At 43.3% G+C, this 18,665-nt stretch overlaps 1 protein-coding gene across 2 annotated transcripts in view; it reads left to right on the forward strand.

Moving 5' to 3' along the window:
* Positions 1–18,665, forward strand: part of Dscam (DS cell adhesion molecule) — a 563,284-nt gene that overhangs the window by 367,139 nt on the left and 177,480 nt on the right. For both annotated transcript variants that reach the window (XM_026777546.1, XM_026777547.1), the window contains exon 11: positions 3,495–3,668. In XM_026777546.1, coding sequence (XP_026633347.1) covers positions 3,495–3,668 — 174 coding nt within the window. The remainder of the gene's footprint in view (positions 1–3,494; positions 3,669–18,665) is intronic.

The following is an 18,665-nucleotide window of genomic DNA, read 5'->3' on the forward strand; positions in this document are numbered from 1 at the left end:
GCTGTCTCTTGGTGCTCAGGAATGCTGTCTCTTGGTGCTCAGGCACTGTCTTTTCCAGCAATTGCTCCAGACAAAGTTGCCACTTACCTGTCCTGCTATTGCTGAGTGTGGAGCTCTATAAATGTTCATCAAATCAAATCAGTTTTCTGATTTGAAAATTATTTTTATATCCATTTCTTTCTCTCTTCTAAGACAATAATTACTCAGAATGTGCAAGTTTTTGAGAGTCTTGAATGAGTTCATGTATTTCCCCTCCTTTGTTCCTTTTGTTGTACAATGAATAAATTCTGCTGACCTAGTCATTTCCTCTTCTGTGTCCACTCTGCTAATAAGCTTCATGAATATAATTCGCACACATAATAGTTGCAGTTACTTTTCTGTTGCTTTGTCTCTTTTTTAATAGTTCTAATATTTCATCTGAATCTCTCCCATCTGTTTATGTAAATTAGCAAGCTATTATTAAGCCTCTGCCCAGTGGTTTCCTCTGCTTCTGATAAGAGTTCTGTTTTTCCTATGCCTCTTTTTCTTTGTTTTATTGAAGGGTGAGTCACATAGCTTTCTAGTAGCCTCTGGTCTACAGGGGAGACTGAAGTAGGTGACAGCTTTTCCCAGTCCTTCCCTTCCACCCTGTTTTATACCTTTGACCCCTTCACTCTGTCATGTGCTAAAGATAAATTACTCTACAGGGCTCATGTCTCATTTTTGAGCATTTTAATTGTTTGCAACTATGTTTACCTAGTTGCCAGGGACCTCAATGTTCAGATTCACTTTAAAGAAAACAATTGTGATGCTGAGCAGACAAACAGTGCCATTTTCTGGTTTCCTTCCTCCCTAGCAGAAGCAGAGTACTTTTCAGTTGTGTGCATGGGTGTGTGTGTGTGTGTGTGTGTGTGTGTGAGTGTGTCTGTCTGTGTTTGCATGGGTGTTTCTCTGTGTGTGCATGAGTGTGTCTGTGTGTGTGTCTGTCTATGTGTGTATGGGTGTGTCTGTGTGAGTGTATCTATGTGCATATGAGTGTGTCTGTGTATGTGAGTTTGTCTGTGTGTATGGGTGTGTCTCTGTGTTTGCATGAGTGTGTCTGTGTGTGTGTCTGACCCTGTGTGTGTGTCTGTGTGTATATGTGTCTGTGGGGGGGGGTGTCTGTGTGTATATGAGTGTCTGTGTGTGTTGGGTATGTATGTCTATGTGGGGGGTGTATAATGTATGTCTGTGTGGAGGAAGGTATTTATGTGTATGTGTGTATGTGTGTGGTGTTGTTTGCATGTGTTTGTTGTCAGCAAGCACAACAAAACCACAGAACTAGAACACTCCGTGGGTAGAAAGAACAACTTGCCGTGTGAAGGGGGACGAGCTGCCAGGCTGCTTTAGAGGGTAGAGAAGAGCAGCTGGCCAAGGAAGAAGGAAGGGAAATCTTGTCAGTTTTGTCAGAAAAGGAAGCAGAGAGAGGTGGCAGGGCCACCAGAACAGCCTGGGAGTTAGTGTGGGGACTTTGATCTGTTGCAGGCTATTTGAGTTAATCAGGTTTTAGAAGTCTTTTGCCAGAGGTAATTAACAATCGGATTCTTTTCCTGAGATTAGGAGGTTCCTGAGGAATGCTGAGTTTAGGTTTCTGTTTATCCAGTCAGAGTCCTGCCTGGTTTGTTTTGGGGCCTTCATCTTAGGACACTGTCAGCAGTGTTGCCATTTGTGGGCCCGCTTGATTACTTAATATGCATCATGTAGAGGCCAGAAGTCAACACTGAATATCTTCCTGTGTTGCTCTTTTCCTTATTGTCCCAGAAGGATTTTTCATTGAATTTGGGGCTGGTCAGTCCCAGGGCACTAACTGCTCAGCCAGCTCCAGCGATCCTCCATCTCTGTCTCTGCTTCTTCATTGTGGGATTACAGGAACACACCCTGGACCTGACAGCATGTGTAAGTGCTAAGAATCAGGTCCCATGCTTGCATAACAAGCTCTTTCACCAATTGAACCATCTTTCTAGCCCCTTTTCAGCCTCTTAATTCAAGCTGCTACAGGTCCTCTCCAGCAGTTGTTGAGAGAAGCCACCCTGCAGTGATTCTGTTCTTACTCAAAACTCCCAGAAACAGTATTCATTTCCATGGTCTCCTGGGGAGGCTCAGAGGTCCCTGAGGCAGAAATCCTAGGGGAAGAGCAGTCAATGTATGCAGTCCAGTGTTCTTGGGTGCAGTGTTGGAAGATTCCCATAGAAGAAAGGTGGACATAGCAGACTCTGTCAGCTCCAGGCCCGTTCTGGGGCTCCTGTCTTTGGCTCACTCTGTGAGCTTCCTCTAGGAAAATCAACTTTTTGCCGAATCTCCACCCAGTCCCCAAACTCACAGGGTAGAGAAGAGAGGCAAGGAGGAGGTCTGAATGACCTGGGCCACATCTTCCCCACACACCCCAGTCAGTGTGATAGGTCACCCAAGCCACTGTTTGCTTAGACATCCGTCAGAATCTTCTCTCTTTCTCGTATTATTCCTAAGATCCTTTCTTCCCTAAATAGTTTCGTTCAAACCTTTCCCTTGAGTTTAGCATCTGCACCTGCAGACACTCCTGGGCAATAGGGTTTTAACACTTTCTTCACTCAATGACCTGACTCATGTACCCCAACAACGTCAGAGTCCTAGGTATTGATGATGCATTGTGGCTCTCCACTGTAACAGGCCAACCAAGGAGTGCCAGTGTGCTCTTTGTGGCCTCCAGGCCATGCAGCAAGGTAGGGCTGTGAATGCCATGTCCCCAGAGGGCCATTCTCCTGTCTATATTCACATTCAATCCTGAGAACACAGGACTTTTGTTCACAAGATGATCAATGTCTACTCTGGGGTTGTTCTAACTATGATTTCTTTGAATAATTTATCAGCTGCTTAACGCTCATCAAATTTGGCATTTTATGGGGAAAATGTGTGTAAGTACTCCTACTTTTTCATCTCATTCTCTGAAAAAACTCATTTGAAGTAAATGTGGTTTTCTCTAAATAAGGGTTTTAATATTGCAGGGAATAAGGTGTGACTTGGCATTTCCCAGGACTGCCCATGTGAAGTGTGTTAGGTGTTCGTGTATCAAAAAGAACTTTTTCTTGCTGCTAATGTGTTTGTTCTCATTGTGCACCCCTTTCTTGTGTCACTGCTGTGACCAAATACAAGCAGCCAGGTAAAGAAGCGAGGGTGATTTTTGCTCGCTATCTGATAGGATATGGTCTACTGTAGGGTGGACACCGAGGAGTTCATGGCAGTGGGGTATGTGTCTGGCACTCCTTATATCTCAGCAGACTGGAAAACTGACAAGAAGCAATGCTGCCACCCAGCTGGCCTCCCCCTTTGCATTCAGTCCAGGGTCCTAGTTCCTAGGACTACCCTCCCCACACAGTGTCCTTTCCTTCTCCGCTTCACAGACATACCCAGAGGGAAGTCTTCGGTGACATCTTAGGTTGCCAGTGAAGATTAATTATTACTCCTTGGCATCATGGTTCTTTTTTATGATTCTCTCCCAGGTGCTGGGGTCCCCCAGTTCCAGCCAATTGCCCTGAATGGCAGAATCCAGGTCCTGAGTAATGGCTCACTCTTGATCAAGCACGTTGTGGAAGAAGACAGTGGCTACTACCTCTGCAAGGTCAGCAACGATGTGGGCGCGGACGTCAGCAAGTCCATGTACCTCACAGTGAAAAGTAAGGAGGAAGAATGCTTTGTTTTCCCTACGTAGGTCTTTGGGGGCTGCGCTTTTCAGTTGTTTCATGCGTACTTGTCTCGGAGCAAAACCAAGCAGGTTTCTCTGTAGCTGATACTTCTAGTTTTCAGCGCTGGAAATACTTTGGAAAAGAATGGAAAATGCCTGTAAATTATCAGCAGTCATCTGGGGCTCCCCACATCCTGGGTGTAGGCGAGCATTCTTCTGAGGAGTTGGTTCCCAGGTCACTGACCTCAGGCTCTGGTACCCACGATTTTATGCACTGATCCCACTGTCAAGGAGTTCAGTGCATGGCCTTGCGGATATTCTTATGAGAGCCTGTTTCGTGAGTTTCACTGAAAACTAGCTCAGCTATAGGTTTCCTTTATAAAGTAGTTATTGGTAAAGGTGCTTGCTGCCAAGCCTGGCAATCTGAGTTCAATCCCTAGAGTGCATATGGCGGAAGGAGAGGATCGAAGAGCAATTTCTTCAAGTTGCCCTCTGACTTCCACATGCAAGCTGTGGTACATGGACTCCCCCTACTCCCCATGCTCACCCTCCACCCCATCCCCAATAAAATAAATAAATGTAAAAATTGTATAGATAGCCACTGGATACCTCGTGCCCCAAAACAGAGCTCCAGCATGAGTGGAGCATGGGTGCTGCCTTACAGTCTGTGCTGGTGACCTAGTGGGTGGGAGAGGGCTCTTCACTGTGAAGTCTTCTCTACACTTCGGTCACTGAACACTCAAGGAACATAGAGTGGACCATTTCTCACTGAGTAATGCTCATTAACAAAAGCTTGTGTAGCTATGTACAGCTTTGTGATTAGATAAGCTTTTTAGTTTTATTTTTTTGTGTTTTTGTTTTTTTAATTTTGGTTTTTCAAGACAGGGTTTCTCTGTAGCTTTGGAGCCTGTCCTGGAACTAGCTCTTGTAGAACAGGCTGGCCTCAAACTCACAGATTCACCTGCCTCTACCTCCCCGGTGCTGGGAATAAATGCGTGCGCCACCACCGAGCGCCTTGATAAGCTTTTTGTGGCTAGTTGGCTTTGGTTCTACCCCCTGACAACAAGGATTTGTCCAGACTTTCTCTGCTTTAAAGTGATGTTGCTATTGATATTTAAGAAACCACATCTGTTTAGGAGGACTTGATTTTTAGGGTGTGTGTATGTAATTCAAAGACTTTTTATATGGGTCAATACCTATCCTATTCACTAAGGATTTATTTTAGTCCATTATTCTACCAGAAAAATGGGAATTTCAAGCTATTTGCTGGATGTTAGAGTAGAGAAGCATACCACAATTCTGAAACGAGGTTGTTTTGCAAAATAGTTTATCCTGATCTACTGCATAATCTTTGAAACTCCTCATTCTGTGGTCTGGGGGAATTGTGTGGGGAAAAAAACTAAAGACAAATTGTAAAATCAGCATATTTTAAAATAGTAAGATCTTTTAAAATTTAAGTCCTTGAAATACTCAGGTGAAATAAGCCATGTTGACGCCAGTTAGTCTTTGCACAGTAGAAATAATATATTTGATACTTACTTTGTTCCATTTGTAAAATCATTTTTCAATTCTACAACAACACAAGGTCTTATGGGGTACCTGACATTAGTTGGTCATGGATTTTATCCTTGAGGATGAAAATGCCTGTGCTTTTGAAGGAAGAGAAACACGGAAGATGATAGAATGACTGACTTTTTTATGAGATATTGAGTAGCATGTGCCATGTTCATGGCAGATAGCAGAAGACAGAACTTCAGCTTCATAAAAGATCTTCAAGAATGGGGAAAATGGAAAACATAGAAATTACAGATTCCCGCCCCATCACCATCTCCTCCTTCCACACCTGTGTGGTAGGTGATAGTAGCACAGGTCACAGGCCAATCAGAAAGAGTCCTTACAGTACACAGACAGAGGGTATCTATGTATAACTCCTGAGGATCAAAGACTTCAGTGGTCAAAGGAGAGCAGAACTCAAGGTCACAGGCCAGGGCACACCTCCCACTTTTGCTATGGGATCAGTGATTTATTTTGCATCATCTGGTACCCAAGTTCATGCATTAAAATCTAACACCATCCCCATTAATGGCATTAGAAGACAAGGCTTTGTAAAGTGAGAAAGCATGAGTTCAGCTCTTCAAAGTGGGCTGGCTGCCCCTAAGCCAGAAGACCGCCCTCTCTGGAATCCATCCCAATCAGCTCTTCACCTTAAACTGCAGCCACCAGACAGTGAGGTGTCTATTGTTAATTCTCCTAGTCTATTACACATGGAAGCTGGGGCTGGCTAAGGTGTTGTAGAGTTCTAGAATATAATCCTGCCACATTGGATTTTGTGAGCATCTAAAGGACAAGATTTTGAGGCTGGGGGTGGGAGGGTCATTGCTAAAAGAAAGGGAAGGGGAAAGATGCACAGTGTTCACAGACTAGAGCAAGAGGTATCTCCACACAATTTACATGGGGGAGGGAGGAGGCAAAAGTTGGTGGTAGGCATTCTAGGACATGTTTCTTAGAACCAGCCAAGTCTTGTGGTCTCCGAAACCATATAATTAGTGTGTTATAAAACAACATAATCATGGGCTATGGAGATAAAGAAAACATAATGACCCTCTAGAAACAGGAGCTTTCAGGAAAATCATCCTGGAGAAGAAATCATAAGTGGCATAGCACAGGAAAAAGGAGTAGGAGCAAGAACCTCCAGCTTCAGAGACCATTTACATGGTGTCCATGACATGACCAACTGTCAGCCATGGGTAACACCTCCAGACTCTGACCAGCCTCTTCTACCCTTGAGGAAGAATTCAATTTCCAGAGACTTCCAAATGGAAGAAGAATAACTATAAAGGAAATTGCATGGCTGCAAATTAAGCTGTCTAGTGCAGTCCCCTTTCTATTGCTCAGTTTTATTTCCATTATTTTAATTAATGTATGCTCATCATACAAAGTGATGGGCTTCATTATGACAGTTCATTCAAATATAGCATGTGCCATAACCGTATTCCATATCTGTTACCCTCTCCTACCCTCCTGTCCACTAATTTCCTTCCTCTTCTCAAATAGTCCAAGTAGTCCCCTTTAGCTTGCAAATTGTGTGTGTGTGTGTGTGTGTGTGTGTGTGTGTATCCCATATATGAGAGACAATATGTGATTTTGGGTTATTTTTGGTTCTGTTTTAATTCACTTAACATGATCTGCAGTTCTATCTATCTCCCTGTGCATTCTTGCTTACACATAAAACTTGACTGTGTTCCACTGTGCGTAGATGTATGTTATATGTCCCTATCCATCCAGATCTTGATGGTTGGTTCTATAACTGGTGTATAGTGAATACTGCTGCAACAAAGGTGCATAGGCGTCCCCATGGTAAGCTAATTTAGGTTCCTTTGGGCACATCCCCAAGAGAAGGGTAGCTGGATCATTCAAGCAAACTGTTCCTAGCTTTGGAAGAACCTCCCCACTGATTTCCATAGTGGTCGCACTAATTTACATCCCCAGCAGCCTAGCATGAAGACTCCTTCCCCACAACTCCTCACCAGCTCTCGTCATTGGTTTTCTTGGGGCCAGCTCTTCTGTCTAGAGTAACACAAGATCAGTCTCGGCATAGTTTTCACTGGTGTTTTCCTTGATGGTTAGAGGAATAATCTTCATGCATTTGTTGGTGGTTTTTAACTTGTTTTAACTTGAGTATCGCTTTGAGTTCTTTATATATTCTAGTTAATCGGTCTTTTTTTTTTTTCCGAGACAGGGTTTCTCTGTGGCTTTGGAGCCTGTCCTGGAACTAGCTCTGTAAACCAGGCTGGTCTCGAACTCACAGAGATCCGCCTGCCTCTGCCTCCCAAGTGCTGGGATTAAAGGCATGCGCCACCACCGCCCGGCTAGTTAATCGGTCTTAATGTATAGGGGCTGCATTTATTTCTACATGGGAGAGCTTGCTGCTTCCTCAGGCTGTGTGAAGGGCTAGGAGTGGCTGTTCAGATAGAAGCTCAAGGTTCCCAGAATGCAACAGCACTGGAGCTAAGCTTCAAACATATTTGCAAAACATAGACCTGTTATCGAGGACTATTAGGGTTACAGCAAGAAACTGGGGGTAAGCACTGGCTAGCCTTCTGTTCACTTTGCTTACTGGACACAGAGACTGGAGTCAGGAAAGAGGGCATTATTAGTGACTAACATCCACCACAGCCCTCTTTTGTTTGGGAGCACAAGATGCCTGGCAGATAGCAGGCAGACCATAGGGAACTGTCAGGGAAAACCATCAATAGGATGAAAGATGGATCTGTGCGAAGCCGTCCAACTCAGCTGGCGTTCCTGCTTCTGAGTCTACACTGTCATCTCAGTACTAATTTATCTTGTAGCGAAAATCCTCTCAGGAAAAGAAATCAAACACTAGAGGAGCGGCAAAGACAGGAACGGCAGGGCTCTGCCTCTGATCAAGCCTGGGCTTGGGGCCACAACTACCTCTAACCCCCATGGGTAGCTGATGCAAAAATCAAGCCAGAAGCCCAGACTATGCCTCTTCAACAATACCAGGGGCTGTTTGGAGTCTCAGGAACAGGGTGATTTTTTAGAAAAATAATTCTCCAAACAGAAGTCACTCCTAATGTTTCCTACAGGTGCCAAAATTGCACCTGCCCCCTCCAGAGTTCTGCCACTGGCTGTATCTCTCGAGGAACATGATTGCAGTGGCTCACACTGAGCAAGCAGCTCTTCCTTTGTCTCCCTCTCTGCTTCAATCCTTTCTGATCCCCTCATGCAGCATAAAAGAACGTCGCTTATCAAACAGGGGTAGGAACATCCCTGGAGAGGCAGTTACTCTTGGGATCTGATGAAGCCTGTAACCCCAGAGCAACCCACAGGGCACAGTACAGCCTGACCCGCCACCGGCCTCCCTCATGCTCAGCCTGGGCACAACTCCGTGATGCCAGGGTGTATGCCAATCTCCTGTGTTTTCTGTCACTGTAACAGGAAACTGCGCACAAGCAACTTTTGGGAGAGGAAAGGGTTTGTTTGGCTTATACATCCCAATCATTGGGAGAACTCAGAGCAGGAATTGAGCAGGAACAGAGACAGGAGCCATAGAGGAATGCTGCTTGCTCTCCATGACTTGCTCAGTTTGCTTTCTTTATGCAAGTCAGAGCCATTTTTCTAGAAAAGGCACTGCCCACAGTGGGCTAGGTCTTCTCACATTAGTCAACAATGAAGACAATGTCCCACAGACTTCCTACAAGTCAGCCTGTAGGAATGGAGGCATTTTCTTTTTCTTTTTTTTTTTTCAGTTTGTTTTTATTGAGCTCTACATTTTCCTCTGCTCCCCTCTCTGCCTCTCCCTTCCCCCTTCAATCCTACCCTAAGGTCCCCATGCTCCCAATTTCCTCAGGAGATCTTGTCTTTTTCTACTTCCCATTTACATTGCATCCATGTATGTCTCTATTAGGTTCTTCTTTGTTGTCTAGGTTCTCTGGGATTATGAATTGTAGGCTACTTTTTTGTTCGTTTTATTTCTAAAAGTCACTTATGAGTGAGTACATATATTTGTCTTTCTGGGTCTGGGTTACCTCGCTCAATATGATGTTGTCTAGATCCATCCATTTGCCTGCAAATTTAAAGATGTCATTATTTTTTCTGCTGTGTAGTACTCCATTGTGTAAATAAACCACATTTTACTTATCCATTCCTTGGTCGAGAGACATTTAGGTTGTTTCCAGGTTCTGGCTATGAAAAACAAAGCTGCTATGAACATAGTTGAGCATATGCCCTTGGGGTACTATTGAACACCCTTTGGGTTTATACTCAAAAGTGGTATTACTGGGTCTTGAGGAAGGTTGTTTCCTAATTTTCTGAGAAATTCCCACACTGACATCCAAAGCAGCTGTATGAGTTTGCACTCCCACCAGCAATGCAGCAGTGTTCCCTTCACCCCACAACCTCTCCAGCATAAGTTGTCATCAGTGTTTTTATCTTGGCCATTCTGACAGGTGTAAAATGGAATCTCAGAGTTGTTTTGATTTGCATTTCTCAGATGACTAAAGATGATGAGCATTTCCTTAAGTGTCTTTCAGCCATTTTAGATCCTCTGTTGAGAGTTCTCTGTTTAGGTCTGTACCCCATTTAGTGGATTATTTGTTCTTGTGAATACCAGTTTCTTGGGTTCTTTGTATATTTTGGAGGTATATGTTGTTGATATCCAGTTATTCCAGCACCATTTGTTGAATATGCTTTCTTTTTGCCATTGTATTTTTTTGCTTCTTTGTCAAAAGTCATGTGTTTGTAGGTGTGTGGATTGTTATCTGGGTCTTTGATTCAGTCCCATTGGCCCTCCTGTCTGTTTTTATGCCAATACCAGGCTGTTTTCAACTTCAGTACTGTAGCTCTGTAGTAGAGTTCGAAGTCAGGGATTGTGACGCCTCCAGAAGTTTCTTTATTGTACAAGATTGTTTTGGCTGTCCTGAATTTTCTGTTTTTCCATATGAAGTTGAGTATTGTTCTTTCTAAAGTTTTGAAGAATTTTACTGAGATTTTGATGGGCACTGCATTGAATCTATAGATTTCTTTGGTATGATTGCCATTTTCACTATGTTAATTCTACCTACACAAGAGCATGGAAGATCTTTCTTTTTTTCTGGTGTCTTCTTCAATTTCTTTCTTTGAAGATCTGAAGTTCTTGAGATACAGGTCTTCCACTTGTTTAGTTAGAGTTACTCCAAGATATTTTATGTTATTTGTGGGTATTGTGAAGGGTGATGTTTCTCTGATTTTTTTCTTAGCCCATTTATCATCTGTGTAAAGAAGGGCTACTGATTTTTTCGAGTTAACCTTGTATCCTGCTACATTACTGAAGGTGTTTATGAGTTATAGAAGTTCCTTGGTAGAATTTTGGGGGTCCCTTATGTAAACTATCATATCATCAGCAAATAGTGAAAGTTTGATTTCTTCTTTTCCAATTTGTATCCCCTTGATCTCCTTTTGTTGTTTTATTGTTCTAGCTAGGACCTCAAGAACTATATTGAATAGATATGGAGAGAGTGGACAACCTTGTCTTGTTCCTGATTTCAGTGGGATTGCTTTGAGATTCTCTCCATTTAGTTTGATGTTGGCTCTTGGCTTGCTGTACATTGCTTTTATTATGTTTAGGTATGTTCCTTATATCCCTGCTCTCTCCAAGACCTTTATCATCATGAAGGGATGTTGTATTTTGTTGAAGACTTTTTCAGCATCTAATGAGATGACCATATGGTTTTATCTTCCAGTTTATTGATATAGTGGATTACATTGATAGATTTTCATATGAAGAACTATCCCTGCATCTCTGGGATGAAGCTCACTGACTTGATCATTGTGAATGAGTTTTTTGGATGTGTTCTTGGGTTCGGTTTGCCAGTATTTGATTATTTTTGCATCAGTGTTCATGAATGAGATTGATCTGTAACTGTCTTTCTTAGTAATGTCGTTGTGTGGTTTGGGTATCAGGGTGATTCTAGCCTCATAAAAAAGAGTTTGGAAATGTTCCTTCTGTTTATATTGTGTGAAACTATTTGAGGAGCATTGGTAATAGTTCTTCTTTGAAATTCTTGTAGAATTCTGCACTGAAACCATGTGGTCCTGGGTGTTTATTGGTTGGAAGACTTTTGATGACTGTTTCTATTTCTTTAGCAGTTATAGGTCTATTTAATTTGCTTTTATGGTCTTTATTTAATTTTGGTAAGTGATATTTATCCAGAAAATTGTCCATTTCCTTTAGGTTTTCCATTTTTATAGAGTACAGGTATTTGAAATATGACCTAATGATTCTCTATATTTCCTCCGTGTCTGTTGTTATGTCCTCTTTTTCATTTCTGATTTTGTTAATTTGGATATTCTCTCTCTGTTTTTTGGTTAGTTTGGATAAAGGTTTGCCTATTTTGTTGATTTTCTTTAAGAACCAACTCTTTGTCTGATTCATTGCATTGTTTTCTTTGTTTCTATTTTGTTGACTTCAGCTCTAAAACTGATTATTTTCTGGCCTCTAGTTCTCCTAAATGAGTTTGCTTCTTTTTGTTCTAGAGTTTTCAGGTGTTCTGTTAACTCACTAGTGTGGGATTTTTTTCCAGCTTCTTTATATAGGCATTTAATGCTATGAGTTTTCCTCTTAACACTACTTTCATTGTGTCCCTTAAATTTAGGTATGTTGTGTATTCATTGGCATTGAATTTTAGGAAATCTTTTATTTCGTCCTTGACCCATTGATGATTCAAGTGAGTGTTGTTTAATTTCCATGAGTTTGTGGGCTTTCTGAAATTAGTGTTGTTGTTGAACTATAATTTTAAGCCATGGTGATCCAATAAGGTACATGGGGTTATTTCATATTTTTGGATCTGTTGATTTTTGCTTTGTTACCGAGTATGTGGTCCATTTTTGAAAAGGTTCCTTGAGGTGCTTAGAAGAAGGTATATCCTTTTATGTTTGGATGGAATGTTCTATAGATGTCTGTTAAGTACATTTGATTCATAATGTGTTAATTCTCTTATTTCTCTATTAATTTTCTGTCTGACAGACCTGTCCAATGGATGAGAGTGTGGGTTGGAGTTTTCCTTCTAATACTTTATGTAGGGCTGGGTTTGTGGCTAGGTATTGGTTAAATCTGGTTCTGTCGTGGAATATCTTGTTTTGTCTGTCTATGGTGATTGAAAGTTTTGCTGGGTATAGTACTCTTTGCTGGCATCCGTGGTCTCTTAATGGCTGCATAATGCTTAACCAGGACTTTCTGGCTTTCATTGTTTGAATTGAGAAATCGAGTGTAATTCTGCTAGGTCTGCCTTTATATGTTACTTTGGCTTTTTCCTTTGCAGCACTTAATTTTCTTTCTTTATTCTGTATGTTTAGTGTTTTGATTATTATGTGGTGAGGGGATATTTTTTATCCAATCTGTTTGCTATTCTGTAAGCTTCTTGTATGTTCATATGCATATCTTTCTTTAGGTTGGGATTTTTTTTTCTATAATTTTGTTGAATATAGTTTCTGTGATTTTGAGTTGGACTTCTTCTATCCTTATTATTCTTAAGTTTGGTCTTTTCATGGTGTCCCAGATTTACTGGATATTTTGTGTTAAGCTTTTGTTAGATTATATGTTTTCTTTAACTGATGAGTCGATTTCCTCTCATGTCTCTTTAGCACTTGAGATTCTCTCTTCCATCTCTTGTATTTTACTGTTTATGCATGCATTTGTGGTTTTTGATCGTTTTTTTTTATAATTTCTGTTTCTATAGTTCCCTCAGTTTGTGTTCTTTATTGTCTCTATTTCAGTATTCAAGTCTTGAATCATTTCTTTCACCTGTTTGATTGCTTTTTCTTGTGTTTTGCTAAGGAATTTGTTGATTTCTTCCAATTCATTCCTAGTCCCACAGAGGTCTCTGGCTTGGGCCTGCTCCCTCAGAGGTGGATCCCTTGTACCTGTTCCTGTGGAGGTCATTTTCTCAGGCCTGCTCTGGCTGAGGTCGCTGGCCCAGGACTGTTCCCACAGATGTCCCTTGCCTACTCCCACAAAGGTCCTTGGTTTGGGCCCCGCCAAGGTCTCTAGCTCAGGTCTGCTCTCTTGGAGGTTCCCGACTCATGACTGGTCCTGAAGAGGACTCTGGTTTGGGCCTGTTCCCTTAATGGTCACTCCTTTGTACCTGATCCTTTGGAGGTCGCTGCCTCTGACCTGCTCAGGCAAAGTTGCTGGCTCAAGTCTGCTTCTGTAGAGGTCACTTCCTTGAGCCTGCTCCAACAGAAGTTGCTGCCTCAGAACTATTTCCACAGATGTCCCTTGGCTTGGGCCCCATACTCCAGAGGTCTCTGACTCAGGCCTGTTCCCTTGACTGTCTCTCCCTTGTACAGGTCCTCCTGTGGAGGTGTTGCCTTGGGCCAGAGGAATTTTCTTAATTGAGGTCACCTCTTCTTCCTGTTAGGAGCCCTGTGAGTCCTGTGAGGAGCCTGTGAGCCCTGTGTGCATGCCCTGGGAGCACATGAGCTGTGTGAGTCCTGTGAGGAACCCTGTGAGGAGCCCTGGGAGTTCTGGGAGGAGCCTGGGAGCAGTCCTGGGAGCCCTGTGAGGAGCCCTGGGAGCACATGAGCTGTGTGAGTCCTGTGAGGAGCCCTATGAGCCCTGTTGTGAGCCCTGGGAGCACATGAGCTGTGTGAGCCCTGGGAGGAGCCTGTGAGCCCTGTTATGAGCCCTGTTGTGAGCCCTGGGAGCACATGAGCCCTGTGAACCCTGTGGGCACGCCAGAGCATGCCTGAAAAGGTGAAATTGGAGAACTTCCTCCTGTAATTCATTCAGAGTTGAACACAGACTCAGATCACAACTCTCTCCTCTCCCTTGAGGACACCCAGGTCTGACCTCTGCAGAGACAATCTGGAATGCTTGTGTTAGGACACATCCAAAGTCAGCATCCCCAGAGCACATTGGCTGATGAGATTTTATAATGCAGGGCAAGTCATGGTGGGGTGTCCGAGGCCATCAGGGCAGGAACCGGCCATCTGTTCTTTGTAATTCAGACAAGGCTAAGCAGAGTGGCCGAGACAGGTGGAGTCAGTAGAACTCTGTGCGCACACATTCTTCCTATTCATCCAAAATCCCCTCACTGTTGAACCAGTGGAGTTGAGAGTGCGAAGTTCATGTCCACGTTTTATGTCTTGCCACTCTGCTATGGATATTAAATCCAACATTAGCGGAGAGTAACCCATATACTCACCGGCCAACAATAACCTTGTCATCATGATACTGGTGAGCTGGACTGTAGCTCATCTCGTGCCAAAGAACAGTGGGTTTGCATGGTCAATATATTAAAAAGAGATATGCAGGATTTTACAAATACAGTAGAGTATTCATCTACACCACAGAGAGAGTGAGAAGGTAAAAGGTGCTCCGGTGATTCTAATTTCCATGTTTGTGTTATTAGTCTATTTTAGTTACACAATGAAATGCCTAATGCCTAACTGTCTATAAGCCTATTTTGGAAATTGAAAGACTAAGGTCCTGATTCTGGTGATGAACCCTAAGCCGCACCACACTATCACAGATGTCATCATGGTGGGAGCACATCAGAAAAGAAAGGGCCATTACCAGACAGGAAATGGATGCTTTTTCGAAGTTATCTTTCTAGGTAAATGCACACAACTCTGTCTCAGTCTTCCTGCTGCATGGGCAACATTTTAGTGAATGGCTGGGTAGCATTTGCACCTTATCTCATACTCAGTGATCCTGGAGACCATGTCCTGTGTTTGCACCTGTTGAAATAAGCTACTATGGAGATGGAAAAGTAGCGGGTTCCAGCCAATGTGCACCGTAGGAAGGAGAGAATCAGACCACAGACAACAGACACTGAGAGGAGGCTTTGGAAGGTGATATTTTCACTTCTCTTCTTTCTGTGGACGTCTAAGCACAGCTAGAGACTGAGACTTCCCGTCTCAGGAGTGCAGGCTGAGAGCCTTGTCTTCTGTGCCTTGCATGTAGGCTTGATGCAGAATGGGTCAACATTAGGAGTGAAACATGGTCAGGAAGTGTTTGCCATTCTGAGTTCACAGTCATGTCTTAGGATGTCGAGAAGGAAGGGAGGGCTTTTGCTTAAAACTTATTGACAATTCCACGGGTATTGGGAATGTCCTCACCCTGACGATACTGGCCATGGTGTGATGCTATTTAGGGCTCATCACCAGAGCCAAAATTTTAGTCTTTGGATTTTCAGTTTCCAGAACTATAGCTGACTAGGCCTCCCACCTTTGGGAATGGGTCTTAACTGAAGGAAGATGGTTGTTATGTGTGGATCTTGAAGGCTGTACCAATTCTGGTTCTTTTATGTGTCAATTCTCTAGGCATGGTTCCTCAATACCATCATAGATGACACTAAAGTTTACCACAATATTAGCATTTAAATTGGTGGCTAATGAATAAAGTATTTTTTGCCCTCTATAATACCAGCTAAAGACCTTTAAATAAAACAATCACTCAACCTTCTTCATATCAGTAAGTGTACAGATGTGTTTACACATCAAACTTATTGAAACATCTGGTCCTGGTTAGGAATGGATTCATTCTGTTTTCTCCTGTTGCTGACTTCAAATGCACTCTGGGTTATCTTCTAGCCCATCACAATGGTCAGACCAATTTAGACTGTGATGTTCTGCCCTCCCTTGGCCTGGAGCATCCAGTCTTTTTATTCAGAACTGCTTGCTCCTATTGTGTTGGGGTGATACAAGAAGGCAGTGGGGGACAAAGGATCTTTTATTCACCTTGGCTCTTGCTATTTCTCTAATGCTTGCTGACCATCAAAGCCCTCTGTTTGACAAATGGTCTACATCCTAACACCATTCTTTACTCCAGGCAGTGTCCTGTGATTCGGTTCAACTCTCACACTAATGACCTGGAGTTAGCATCAGGTCCCAGCAAGACTTCCCTCACTTCAGACACCAGCGGTAATTGGAGTTCTCAGATGGCCTCCTCTTCTGCCTGACAAGTTCTGAGTTAAGGGTCACACAACCTCTTTGTGTTTGATAATTTGTTAGAACAACTTATGGAACTCAAAACTGTACTCAGTGACATGATGACAGAGGATCCAAATGAACAGCCAGATACACGGGGACATGCGACAACATATGGAAGGGTCCTTGGCTCACAGTTCAGGAGTTTCTGTGCTTGTGTATTTGGGCATTGTCTCTATCTCAGAACACTGATAGGTGTCACTATTCTTGGGCATCTGTGAATAAATGTTTACTCACCACAGGTAGGCAGCCAACAGCAGAGCAGAACACAAACAAATAAACAAACCATCCTAGTACATCTTGGTGAACCAATGAGCTTTGCTAGGGTTACTTGCAGAAATATGGGTGAAGGGTTAGTTACAGGAACAGAAATCATTCAAAGACATCTCCATCACCAAATCCCACCCAGCATGAGTGACACTCATGAAAGCGGGAAACCTGGAGGACACTGAAAAGCTTGCCAATACCTCAGCAGCTTAGGGAGTATTAGTCTAGGCAGCTCAGTTGGTCTGAGCCCCTTCTAGTCAACTGGGCTTATCAGACCTTGTCCTGGTCAGCTTCAGAGACTTCCTGGAGGTACTGAATTGTTTATGTCATGAGTTTAGCAAGCTTACCTGCAGTATGGAATGTTTCACCAGCACTTACACCATCTTGAATGTTAAGCAGCTTCCCTCAAACATGGAAGAAAGTTTGACGTGAGAGGATATTGTTACACCACCAACAAGAAATCTCTTTGAGTCTCACTGTCCAGAGCTTGTATTTACGTTCCCGAAGTATGACTTGATTAAATCATCGGCCATGTGATAAACTTGAAATCCAGCTGCTCCCACTCCCAGATGTCATGGCTGGGGCTGAATATTCAGCCCTCTGATTGTAGGCTTGCTTCTTCTGAGATGGATAACCCGTCCTTGGAAACTCGTCTGTCCCATAGTGAGTCACTTCAACAGCACAAGCTCAGGAATGACCAAAAGGGCCTACTAGTGATAACAAAATACATTCATAACTCAAGGAATTCCATAGGGTTTTGAAGTTGTGTCAAGGAAACCAGTATAAATGATGGATACACTGTTTATTGGGGCACATAACCAAATATATATGATTTATCTGATAAGAAATTTCCAGACATCTTTTCACACAATCCCCAAGTTATGGGACATGGAGGTAGATGACTGTGCCTTCTCTGTGGTGCCCCTCATCACACACAGAGTCTCCAACCTTGTGACCTCAATAACCTTCATAACATCAGCCTTTTCAAGGCTTTAAATTACAGTGATGTGAAAATTAACCCAATACAAGAGACAGAAACAAGGAGCACTCCACCATCAGGACTGACTCACAAGGCAGAAAACATGGGAATGATTACAAACATATGGCAAATACTGTTCTCTTCAATACTGTATGTGTGTCTGTTTGCCCATAGCTGGAAACACCTAAATGCCTTTTCACGGTCTATTCCAGGCAGGCCTCTATGTATTTGCTGAGTATCTGCGTGTTATGCAGTATCATGCCACATGTGATTTTTAATGGTTGGTATGCCCCACTGCATGCCTAGTGGAGGGAACACATAGTCCAGCTCTCGGTGGTCTGGTGTGCATCTGGTCCTTCACAAGCTCAGCTGTCTCCTCAGAAGAGCAACCTCCGCCCTGCACCCCTGATAATGGGAAAGAGGATGCACTGCATGCAGTAGGAGCCTCTCAACCTGAATATGGCCCCCTGCCTCCCCACAATACAGCGCGGAGGAGAGTGAGGGCATCCACAGTGATTTTACAAATCCCAGAGTTTGCCTGGAAAGCAGGGAAGGAGCGCTAAGGGTGGGACTTGGAAACCCAGGTAGCGCCAGCTCACAACCCAGCCACTTGCTCTTTCCCGTTCAAGTCCTATGTGTTCCAGAGCAGCCCTCCGTGAAAGCAGTGCTTAATTACTTCCGGCAGCCTCCGTGGGCAGAGATGTCAGTAATCTCTCAAATGTTCTCATTAGTGCTGAGCTTGGGATGTCAGCTCGGGCCCAGTGCAGCTCAGCAGCCATCACTGGGGTGTCGCCCGGCACTTCAGGGGTGTCTTAATGTGTGTGCTGCCCTTTCTCTGATCAGCAGCAGAGATAAAGGAAACCACAGAAAAGCCGTCAGGGGATGGAGAAATGCTGGGTCGATTCTTCAGTGGGGAATGTAAAATGGCCGTGTATTACATCGCGTTAGCAGCCATCAATCAAAAATGTCCACATCCATTGTAAGTGTGCAATCTTGAAGCAATTACGGGGGACCACTGATGATACAGCGGCCGACTTGAGACGCTTATTTCCAGCTTCCCACACGGACCACGCAGGCCTTTCTGTTTGACTTCTTAAAGGCAAAGCCCCTTCCTTTCTCCATATCTGAATCCATGCCCTTGATTTTTCTTTAAAACAGCTAAGCTCTTACCCTCTGCAGGATATTATTTTTTTCAGGCATGCTGTAAGCCTGTAGAAAGCAGGGGATACTAAGATGCTGCAGGGACCAAGCTTC

Source organism: Microtus ochrogaster, unplaced genomic scaffold (assembly GCF_000317375.1).
Source record: "Microtus ochrogaster isolate Prairie Vole_2 unplaced genomic scaffold, MicOch1.0 UNK72, whole genome shotgun sequence".
Taxonomy (NCBI): Eukaryota; Metazoa; Chordata; class Mammalia; order Rodentia; family Cricetidae; genus Microtus; species Microtus ochrogaster.